Raw genomic sequence first — 12,397 nt, forward strand, 5'->3', positions numbered from 1 at the left:
TGGGCTGAAAGAGTTTTCATTGGGGTGCATAGATACAGGGCCTGTATGCACCCCAATGCCAACTCTTTCAGCCCACACCAAGTATTGCCCGGACAACTCTTGTAGTGGTGCTTACGGTCCTGCACTTTGTATTTGCCTGTGAGCTCACTAAAATCATGTGAGGAAGTTGGTATAATCTACATTTGGAAATATGATGACCCTCTGATAGGGATATCTAGTTCCTCCACTGCCACAAAACTTCAGTGGAGTGCTAATGATGTCTGAAAGACGTCTAACATTATTGAGATTAAGCGGTATTACAGATATGTGTTTGGCTTTTATTACTTCTATCACTGCTTTCTGACCATTTATTGGGCCATGCATTCTAATGAATAATTAAGTTGTTTCCTTTATGACCTCACCATGTTTAGTAAGCTTCCAGCAGGGGTTACATGTAGTAATATCCATAATATGATTATATAATAAGTCTCAAGTGATTATATATTTGATACACAATCTAAACCACTTTTATTAGTCTTTACTTGGCCTTTGCACTGTTTCTATTGCTCAGTAAAATATAAATATTCACATGCAATATAATGTGACAATGTATACATGAAGAAATTTTCACACAGAGGGGGTTGCGGTCCAGAGGGGGGGCTCTCCAGGGGGGGGGGGGGGGCGTCCCTGAATGGCAGTTTGGATATGTGGTCACCCTACATCAAAGATGTGTGCAGACCTTCTAAAATAAAAGTTCACATACTACTGTTTGTTTAACATTCACGTTACAGTATAGAAAATTAGAATTTTAGTTTGATTTCTGGGTTGTGGTTTTCTGTCATTTTGCATATTTTTTTTACACTACAAGTACTTTCTAAAAAGCGTATGACATAGTATGTAGAATAAAGTGAATATCAACAGCAAGTGATCTCTATTGCCATCATCAAACATGGCTGCCGTGTGCTTCGGGTGGGAGCAGCCTAGGATTAATCTCACATCTCACACCTCAGGTTGACGTTGAGCCGCACCGTAACCACTCGTGATCGTGATGTCAGTCAGGACAAACAGGAAGTGAGAATAATAAACTCGCAGGTAGTCTAAGACGAGTGAGAGCGTTTAAAGGTTGAGTTTGTGCCGAAGAGCTAGTTCCAGGTTTGTCTTTAAGAGCGGATTTCTGGGAGATATTTACAAGAGAAGTGGGTCACATAGTTTATTCGCTATTGGTGGGTTTTGGGGTGTTTTGCTTAAACTGGTGATGTCATCCCCCATGTTACGCCCTTTTAGAATATTTTATGTACCAGCAATTTACAAAATAACTAGAAAGAACTCTATGTAGAAATGTAAACTCCAACATTACCGTGGTGCTTATTTATGTTTGCTATACAGTACCTCATTAGGGGACTACATTTGTAGAGCTGTATTTTGTTTTTCTGAGTTGTTAAAATAGATTTATCAACCTTTGTATAGACATCTAGTAGGTAGAATGAATATGGAGGAGCCAGTCCTACAGTTTGTATATAGATTTGAATTTAATAGTAAATAAAAATAGGGGTCATTAATCAAATTCCAATTTATGATTTGTGACTTCCTGGTTCTTGGCCATTTGTCAGGCTAATACATATAATTAGCAAACCCTCCTGTAAAGCTGCATTTTATTAATGACAGTTTCCTGGAATTATTTTGTTGAGTCACACATTTTTAATTTAAAGGGACAGTATACTAGATTTTTTTTTTTTTTTATTGTTAAAAATTATAGCTAATGCCTTTACTACCCATTCCCTAGCTTTGCACACCTAATATTGTTGTATTAATATACTTTATAACTTCTAAACCTCTAAATTTCTGATTGTTTCCAAGCTCCTGCATGCCGCCTCTTATCTCAGTGCATTTTATAAGCTTTTCACAGACAGTGCTAGTTCACGTGTGCACTGTAGATAACATTGTGTCTGTGGAGCTATTTATAAAGAAGCACTAATTGGCTAAAATGCAAATTTGTAAATAGCACTGAGATATGGAGGCAGTCTGCAAAGGCTTAGATACAAGGTGCTCACAAAGGTAAAATTATATTAATATAAAAGCGGGGGTTATGCAAAACTGGGATATGGGTAATAAAGGGATTATCAAACTTTTTAAACTATAACAATTTTTGGGTAGACTGTCCATTTAAGAAGTGAACATATATAGTGACTGGAACACTTCTTAATATATATTAATAAATATATATATATATATATATATATATATATATATATATATATATATATATATATATATATATTTTGTTTTTTTGTTTTTTTTGTTACATATTTCTGTAAAGTATTTGAAAGTTATCACTATATATTACTTACAAGGCTTGACAAACACAGGCACCAGGGATTCACTGGTATCTTAAAGTTAGGCATTGGCACCCTGGTTTGAAGCCTCCATGGCATCTTAAATTTAGCTTGGTTCGGCTGGGTACTTTGTAGGCTTCACAGATTGAAATATAAATCCCATCTTTTTTAGGTTACATAAAATGTACATGTGTGTGTGTGCAAAATAAATAAATATATACCGTGTGATATATATATATATATATATATATATATATATATATATATATATATATATATATAGTTAGCCTGTTCTATGGCGATGTACCACCTGGGTGCAACTTTTTAGCCCAGTAATGCTTTTCACAGAGTAGAACTTTCCTGTAGTATATCAGTCTGATCCCGCCTATTACGGTCAGTCCAGCGCCGAAATACCAGGCAATTCCTCTCTGAACAACGAACACAGCAACCCCAGATGATCGTTTCGTATTCCATTGGGCCTCGTCAGTGAGGTGTAGCTATATTCCTCTAAGTACACTGAGCAAGGAGTCCACGTCTGGTTGCCCCTTTTTCCCATAGGGAGACTAAATACATACAGAGAGAAGTGCACTCACAGGAACGAACAACTGGCTCAATAACATTGTTAGCCTGTTCTATGGCGATTTACCACCTGGGTGCAACTTTTTATCCTAGTAATGTATACACACACAAATGTTTCTGGATTCTAAATGTATGCGCTTGCTCCTAAATTTATGGGTTTATGGACTGGCTCCTAGATTTTGAACAAATTTGTCAAGCCCTGGATTACTAGTCAGGAGAAAAGTTACTAGTCATCTCAATATTAAAAATAGGGCAATTGGGGAAATAAAGCTAAATTCTTTACTTGTCCACAGCAATATTTTTTTCTTTTCCATGACTAGTGGACATTTTTAAAAGATAAAATATGTATTTCTTATTGCAGCAATACATTTAATTTAAAGACAATCTGTATGGTATTAACTGTGTATATAGATCAACAGCAATTTAATATTTACTGGCCCTTTAAAAGAATGGTATTTGATTATTTTTAGTGTGCATAATAGTGTAACGATTTTTTTTATTTTATTGTAGAAAATTGTTTTTACATTCATTTACATGCATTTCAGGGGTTTAAATGTAATCAGATTTGATTTATTTATGACAATTTTTAGAGAGCCTAGAATGTAATTTATTGGTTTCCCTTTGACTTGCAATATATAAGTAGGTTCATTTTGTAAATAATTTTATTTCAATAGTTCTTTCAGTAAAACTCTGTCCTGATTTAGCCCTACCTTGTGCTACTTTTATTTTTTATGTACAAGTATCTAATGTATTTATAAAATGTTCTTCATAAATGCTATGCTGAGACTTGAGATCCTGTGTGTGCTTATACTAAAGAAGCTTAAAGGGACAGTCTAGTCAAAATTAAATGTTCATGATTCAGCAATTTTAAATAACTTTTCAATTTACTTTTATCATCAAATTTGCTTTGTTGTCTTGATATTCTTTGTTGAAAGCTAAACGTAGGTACGCTTATATGCTAATTTATAAGCCCCTGAAGGCCCCCTCGTCAGTTTAATTTGAGAGTTTTTCACAGCTAGACAGCGCTAGTTCATGTGTGATATATAGATAACATTGTGTTCACTGTCGTGTAGTTATTTATGAGTCGGCATTGAAGGCTAAAATGCAAGTCTGTGAACATCACTGAGATAAGGGAGCAGTCTGCAGAGGCTTAGATATAAGGTAATCACAGAGGTAAAACGTGTAATAATATAACCGTGTTGGTTATGCAAAACTGCGGAATGGGTAATAAAGGGATTATCTTTCTTTTTAAACCATAACAATTCTGGAGTAGACTGTCCCTTTAACATTAAATCTCATATTTCAGAAATCAACATGGATTTCTTGTTTGGACGTCGGAAAACACCGGAAGAGTTGCTGAGACAAAATCAGCGTGCTCTTACCAGGGCTATGAGAGAGCTAGATCGAGAGAGACAGAAACTGGAGCAACAGGAAAAAAAAATAATTGGAGATATTAAGAAGATGGCAAAGCAAGGTCAAATGGTGAGTACCGCAGCACAAAGTAAACTAAAAAAGTAAATTGTATGCAATGCTTTATATAGTGATTTATGTTGCATTATGCAATGTGTGCTTTGTATAGCTTAAATCAGTGCTTTCCAAACTGTGTGTCGTGACACATTAGTGTATAGGTGTGTCCCTGCTTCAGCAAAAAAAATTTTGAATGTAAAAAAAATTTTTTGATTTGTTTTTTTTTGTTTCCGACTTTCTGCCTGCACGCTACGCATATCACGTGATTGATACCTAGTGGGTTACAGATCATCTTAACCTATTGGCACAGCTCAGCGGGAACTGAAACTATTCCCATTGGCGGCACATTGACTCCTGACTGCACGTGTAGTCTCCTCAATCGGCTTGTGACTACATGTGTAGTCAGTGAGTGGGACAGCAGTGTGTTTGCAGCCCTGGCAGTAGTCAGTCGGTTTAGCAGAGCTCTGAGGGCGGCAGCTTAAACGCTGAGCTGAAGTCAAAGTGTTGTTTTTTTGCAGCTAGCTCCCAGTAGTGCATTGCTGCTCCTGCTCTTGATTTTTGGATAGGAAGTGGAAGCTTAAAAATGCTTGATGATGAAATTCGAGTGTCTTTATCTTATATTCCACCAAATATTCAGAAACTGCAGCCCTGGCAGTAGTCAGTCGGACTTGCAGAGCTCTGAGGGTGGCAGCTTAAACGCTGAGCTGAAGTCAATGTGTTGTTTTTTTGCAGCTAGCTCCCAGTAGTGCATTGCTGCTCCTGCTCTTGATATATGGATAGGAAGTGGAATCTTAAAGGGACATTAAACCCAACATTTTTATTTCATTATTCAGATAGACAATACAATTTTAAACAACATTCTAATTTACTTGTTTACGAAATAGCAATACACATGGATGAGCCAATCACACGAGGCATCTATGTGCAGCCACCAATCAGCAGCTTCTGAGCCTATCTAGATATGCTTTTCAGCAAAGGATATCAAGAGAATGAAGCAAATTAGGCAATAGAAGTAAATTAGAAAGTTGTTTAAAATTGCATGCTCTTTCTAAATCGTGAAAGAAAAAATTTGGGTTTAATGTCCCTTTAAAAATGCTTGATGATGAAATTCGAGTGTCTTTTATCTAATATTCAGAAACCTCATACATCCCATTAAAATAGTAAGTAGCTAATGGTGTTAAACTTTTTTTTTTTTATTCTTGCACATACATTCTGTTACTTGTAAATACATTTTGTTATTATTTAATTTATGTATTTGTCTGTATCTCTTAAAACAAGTTAGTTTAACCTCCTGTTTGCTAGTACAACTGAATTACTGTGTCGTGAAATGATGTAGGTCTAAAAAGTGTGTCGCCAACATGAACAGTTTGGAAAGCTCTGGCTTAAATGACCACTAAATGCGGTAGAATTGCATAATTAACAATTACATAATAAAAATACAATGCAAAAGCACCTAATCTGAATTTGAAATAAGCAGTAGATTTTTTTTTTTTTTTTTCTGGCAAATTTAGATTTGACAATATGGATTCCTTCTAGTTTTGCCACCTCAGCCATATTTTCCTGGACACTTATGAGTTTTTAGGGGTGTAGAAATTAAAAAAAAAAATCTACTTGTCCAACGGACTAAAGTGGGAGCCCAATCTACTTGCCCCTCATGACAATCTACATGTCCTGATACACAAAATAATTTTGCTTATTTTTTTAAACATCTAGGGCATCTAAAGAGAAATACTGAATACATGAATTGTGTCCTGATCTGGAGAACACATATGCCTAGGATTTCAATATTTTGTGGGAATTTCTGGGCCTAATATTTATTGTACACAGTTTCTTATTTTTATAAAACAAAAAGATAAGTGGTCCTCAGGTTAGACAGGCGCCATACAATGTGCGCCTGCAGTGAATGAGACACTTAGTGACAGTTGTGTATTTTGTAAATCATTGTCATGAGGAGGTTAAACAAAAAACTAACCCCTTATGGTGCATGTGTAATGTTAGTGTTAGTTAATGTCACTGTATGTGTAATATTAGTGTTTGTGTGTGAGCACAATGTCAGTGAATGTAATTTCTGGTCCTTTACAAAAGTCTTTACTGTGACAAAAGTGTAACATTTCGGGGATAATGTATCCCCTTCCTCAGACACAGGCAATACAGAGTGATACAAATTTATAGAGTAGCAAAATAAACACCACCCCCTAATTAGAACAAAAAGACTACCTAACGGTCGTCATGGTGACCAGTACATCACAATATCATCAAACCAATTTCTACAATCAACATGTCAGGTTAGGTAAAGTCCAGAATCAGACCCAAATTCTTGAATGAACTTAAATAACACTCTAGCTCACGGAGTATAAACCAGGACCTGACCCCACGACAGCTTCAGAGGAAAGTAAAGTTAACTCAATAGTTACTGGAGTTTACTCACAGGTTTCAAGGATGGTACTTAAAAGGTTGATAGCAGGCAGAGCAGGGTCAGGAATAGGTGTAGTCAGACAGGCAGAGATTGGCAACAGAAATCAGGTAGGCAAGGGTTAACCAAAAGAGTAATCGAGCAAGCAGAGTCTGGCAATGTGAATTCAGGCAGGTAGGGGTTAACCAATAGAGTAGTCAAGCAGGCAAGGTCTGGCAACGTGTATTTAGGCAGGATTGATACCTATCATCTGCTACATTATTGCTAGTAACAAGTATCAGGCAGAAAGTATAAAACTTATCTTCAGGCTTGGAAGGATTAAGCAAAGACGTTGTCAGACAGGCAAAAGTTCGATAACGGGTAATCCAGAAAAAATTTACTCGCAACAGCCACAGCAGGTAAAACAAATTGGGCACCAGTGGAATAGAGACGCCGGAATAAGAACCCGGCCTGACGTCAGCAGAGTAGGACGGCTTCAGTGAGGTAAGATGTTGCCAGGCAACGCAGAGTAGCGCAACAGCGCAGAAGACGGCAGAGAACAGCTGAGCGGAGTGTGACACATGTGTTATATATAATAAACTGTCCGAGTATTATTAACCAACAATAGTGAGCAGTGACTCGTTATAAACAGATGGGGAAAGCACAACATATTGTACAGATGCAGGAACTATATACATACACCGCAGAACAGATGCCATATCATCATAATACGTAATGCATTAACTATCTGCCTGCTGTCACTGCAATTAGTTAACGGACCCATATCTGAGGACTCGCCCTTAGAATGCATAGTCCTTCATCGCCAAGTCAAACACCTGATCTGATCACCGATAGTACAGCCCAGACAATGGCGAAACCAACTCAGAAGTGGCAAAAGCCACATTCCAATGCACATCAGCATCAAATGATGTTGGTAGCCAATTGACGATAAGCATTATGGTTGTCATGGGGACGAACGAGTAGCAACGTACAAATATTTACAATATAACGGTGAAAATACATGATGCATTTGGACCTCCCATAAGTCAGGTCCGTATCTAAGCACACACCCCAACGGAGCTTGTTCATTCATCACCCCAGACAAGAGCGATCTGATCACCGGCTAATCTGCCCGCACAGCGTCAGAGCCAACCCAAAGGTGGCAACAAACTACATTCCAATACACGTCTGCATCACATGATGTTGGTAGCCAATCGGCATCGTGGTTGTCATAGGGATGAGTAAAAAGCCACAGACACAACAGGGAGGTAATCGCGGTGCGCATGCTATAGCACCTATAGGGCCACTATACGGCATAAGGCAAGCAATGACACTATGTGGCCCTCACCCACCATAGCAAGCGCCTGTACATAAAGTAAATAGGGAGGACTACTCTATCAATAAATAAGGAGAACTATTCTATCAATAGCATTTTTATGTCATCAATGTTGCACATATGGCACAGATGAGGGTAAGTAATAGCCAAAGTTACAGTAACCGACACCCCTCTAAACAGGACGAAGAACCAGCCAGAACCACTAAATCACCATAGCCATGCTCCATGATTCACTTAATGTAGAAGCATATACACAAACTTTTCGCTCAAAGCCTATTGAAAATAGTATATGCAAAGGGAAGTCTAACTCTACCTCAGATATTAGGAAAAATTATCCATGGGTAGCATAGCCAAACTTTGGACCATATGAATAAAGATCATGAACTTTAAAAAAAACTGGTATTTAGAAACATATAACTATCATGGGAATAGGTACACATACATTTAATCATGGACTCTCACAAAACATGCAATTAAAGTTCACAGGAAACAATGCCAGTCAAACATGGTGTTTAAACCATGAGGCTGTAGAGTGTTAAGAAGGTAAATCCAAGGTAAACCGAAGATCTTGAACCCCATGGCCCTACTCCAGAAAGTGTCTCGCCACTGGTTGATCACTTGTTCCTTTCTTGATAGCGCTTCTAATGGCGGATCTATGATTGGCAAAACGTGTCCTGGCGTCGTCTGTGGTCTTACCCACATAGAATCTGCTACAGTTCAGCAAATAGACTATGTGGGTAGTGGTGCAGGTCATAAAATGCCTTATGTGGTATCTCTTCTTTTGGTGCGGGTGCCCAAAGGTTGACCCTTGAATCATTGCATTGTAGGTCGTGCATCCAGTGCATCTGTATGAGCCATGTTTCTTCCTCTGTTGGAGCCAGGTGTCTTGTTTATAGCAATGGCTGGGGTCTGTAATCATAAGTGAATCCTTTAAACTTTTGTCACATTTAAATCCCACCCTAGGGTTGAGCCATTGCTTGAACGGAAGTGTAGGATCACTTAAGGCTTCCTCCCAGAGATCTTATAGACAGACTATATGTGGTGGTGAAGGTCATTCTGGGCTTCTCATCCCTAGTTTCTTCAATGGACAAACTTTTGGCATTCTCAGCCATTGACTTACTTTTCTCAATCGATCATGGATTGTAACCTCTCTGGATAAACTTCTGTTCCATATCACGTAGTTGTTCATGTCTTCCCTGGACTTCGCTGTTGTTCCTAATAACCCGCATCATCTGAGCTTTCGGGATCGCCTTCAAAAGGGCTGTAGGATGACTATTAGAAGCGTGTAGAATGGAGTTTCTGTCGGTTGGTTTTCTATACAGGGCAGTACCCAATAGGTTATTCTCCTTCTTAAAGATTCTAAGGTCCAAGAACTCAATTACTTACATGCAATGCTTAATGCTAATAGTTTTGAATAGAGTTATTGACACAATTCTCTTTATTGTATGCTAAGGGCTAATTACACATTTTGATTATACATATTTTGGTTAAAAATAAGACTTATTAGTATAGTTAATTATTTGCAAGGGGAGTGGTAACTGCAATAAATCAAGGTGTGGTGGGATAATGTTTACAAATTTGTTTATTAATTACAAAAACAGTACTGATCTCAGACTACCAGGGAGGGAATACTATAGCACTGGGTTATAAAAATCATTTAGCATTATTTGGTTACAGATAATTATGGTTAGTTCCCTTCATGCTACCCTAGTTGGACATATACGTTTCAACACGTTGGCCGGGTACTTTGCACTGCTAGCCTGCAGCAGGGCTAAATGTGGGTAAAATCCACCTGCTCGGTGCCCAGAATTGCATGTCCTGGGCGTCAGGCGATATATATTGCGCATCCCTGGTTATACATGCTGCAGGGTGTGCAGTTAGGAACATGAATTTTATTCCTGGACAGCAGACAAATAGTGACACTGAACAGCACTATTCATGTTCCTCTGCCCACCCTGCAGCATGTGTAACTCATAAGTGTCCAGGAAAAAATGGGGGAGGTGGCAACTTTAATTCCTTCTGAGTTTAAAGGTAAACTTGTTGGTACTCGTTAATGTGCTTAGAATTTATGCAGCTAATTGCTTTAATGAACATTTTTTGAACTGGCTGTATAGGTGATCAGCGTGTATCTCATGCTGTTGCTAGATGACTGTATGTGAGGCTATTCAGCAACAGTGCAATAACAGCCAAATACGACTGATACTGTGTGTACCATCACTGCAATTCATGCTAATATCAGGCTCACTGAGTTATCATTAAATGCTGCAGGAGTGAGGCCCGTACAGTTGTGCTCAATAAAGTGCACCCTGGTCATGTAATCATTGTGACAGCCAGTCAGTGACCACATGTCAAAAAGGGCAAATTGTTTAAAGGGACAGTATAAACCAAAACAAGTGTACTAGTAAAATCAAGCATTATATGATGCTAAACTTTGTAATATACATTAATTACACATTTTGCAGCTAAATCTGACTTTAAAAATGACATGTATGTAAATTTTAAGACTGTCAACTGTACACTACTGTGTGTTTATCCACCGTAAGTGGGTTAAACACACAGTAGAAGTATTGCTTGAAACCAGCAGAGCACTGCTGGTCTTGAGCGGAAACTGCCGCTTATCCAATCAGCAGTGTTAGTCTTATGAGTCAGATATGTAGCTAGCTTTGCTGATTGGATCAGCTGTGGTTTTTGCTTGGGACCAGTAGTGCTGTACGGGTCCCGAGCGGTACTTCTATTGTGGTTTTAACCCCTTTGCACACATAGTAGGGGAGGGTCAACAGTCTTAAAATTACATGCCATAATGAGTTAAAGAGCCATAATAGTTAGAAAATGACATGCCATAATGAATTAAAGAGCCATACTAGTTGGAAAATGACATGCTTTAACTCCAGCAATGGCATAAAACGCATAACCCCTTTGTGCGGTTTAACACATAGCATTAAAGGCTAGCTAATATTAATATTACATGCTCTAACGAATTGGAGACTGTCATTTTTCGACTATAAAGGCCCTTTAACCATTTGCTATTTTCCTTAGTTCCCTGTCCTGTATTAGTTCAGCTTAAAACTGTAGACATGTGACAAAAAAATGTTATGATGATTGTGTCAAAGCTGACAGCAAGTCTAATTTGTCAAAATATATATCTTTTTTTTTTTCCTCAGGATGCTGTGAAAATCATGGCTAAGGATTTGGTGCGCACTCGGCGATATGTGAAAAAGTTTATTATGATGAGGGCGAACATCCAGGCTGTTTCCCTTAAAATCCAAACACTGAAGTCTAATAATTCCATGGCACAAGCCATGAAAGGAGTTACTAAAGCTATGGCTACCATGAACAGACAGGTATTTGTGACTTATGTGTATTCCTTTAAGCTGTTTGTAGCTGGCTCAGCGACTGCAATGATGTTTCACTTCTCTAGTATTCTGTTCTCTTAAAGGGACATTAAACTTAACTCAGACTTTCCCATAAATAGTGTTTCCATAGTGAAATAAAACTTTTGCATATGTTTTAAATGAACATGAAACTCAAAATTTTTAATTCATGATTCAGAGCATACATTTTGTAAACAACTTTTCAATATACTTTTATTATCAATTTTGCTTCAATCTCTTGGTATCCTTTCCTGAAGGAGCAGCAATACTCTACTGTGAGCTAGCTGAACACATTGGTAAGCCAATCACAAGAGGCGTATATGTGCAGCCACCAATCGGCATCTAGCTCTCAGCTGCTGAGCCTGCCTAGGTATACTTTTCAACAAACGATACCAAGGGAACAAATAAGATAAAAGAAGTAATTTGGAAAATTATTTAAAATGGTATGCTCACAAAAGAACAAAAATTGTTTTTTTGTGTACCTTTTAATTATGTATTTTGCCTGCTTATCCTTAATTTGAATCTTAAATTTGTAGTTTTTCTATTGTCCCCTAGATAAGCTGGAGAGCATCTATGGAAACATTAACAAATGGACCTTTTTAAATGCTTATAAAATCTTTATTTTGTATGCAGAGCTTTTCTTAAGCAGTGCTTGTTTTCTGTTGCTTATATAAAAAATGAGATTTTATAAATTTAGTATGAAGTGATGCGCTAAGCTCTCCCAACTAGCCAATCTCTATATACTATCTCCTTCCTAGATAGTTAAAAATAGTACAAAAAAAACAGTATGGGTGGATGGCGCTACAAAGCATTTGGGTAACTAAGGTAATATGTGTTTAATGAGGGAATATTCTCAAACTATCTTCTTGGTTAAAAACTAAATCATGAACATCACAATATCTTATTAAACAAACTGATTTCTACTCTGTGGTTTTAGTCA

The 12,397-nt window shown here is 37.6% G+C and overlaps 1 protein-coding gene across 3 annotated transcripts in view; it reads left to right on the plus strand.

The window, feature by feature from the left end:
- The first annotated feature begins 965 nt into the window (after positions 1–965).
- LOC128638559 (charged multivesicular body protein 2a) overlaps positions 966–12,397 on the plus strand; it is a 28,743-nt gene continuing 17,311 nt past the window's right edge. The window contains exons 1-3 of one of the 3 annotated variants that reach the window (XM_053690586.1): positions 966–1,071; positions 4,198–4,373; positions 11,248–11,427. In XM_053690586.1, the coding sequence (XP_053546561.1) occupies positions 4,206–4,373; positions 11,248–11,427 (348 nt within the window). In that variant the 5' untranslated portion in view covers positions 966–1,071; positions 4,198–4,205. Of the gene's footprint in view, positions 1,176–4,197; positions 4,374–11,247; positions 11,428–12,397 lie in introns of all 3 variants that reach the window. The other 2 variants (XM_053690584.1, XM_053690587.1) reach the window with 2 other exon arrangements.

Source organism: Bombina bombina, chromosome 8 (genome assembly GCF_027579735.1).
Source record: "Bombina bombina isolate aBomBom1 chromosome 8, aBomBom1.pri, whole genome shotgun sequence".
Taxonomy (NCBI): domain Eukaryota; kingdom Metazoa; phylum Chordata; class Amphibia; order Anura; family Bombinatoridae; genus Bombina; species Bombina bombina.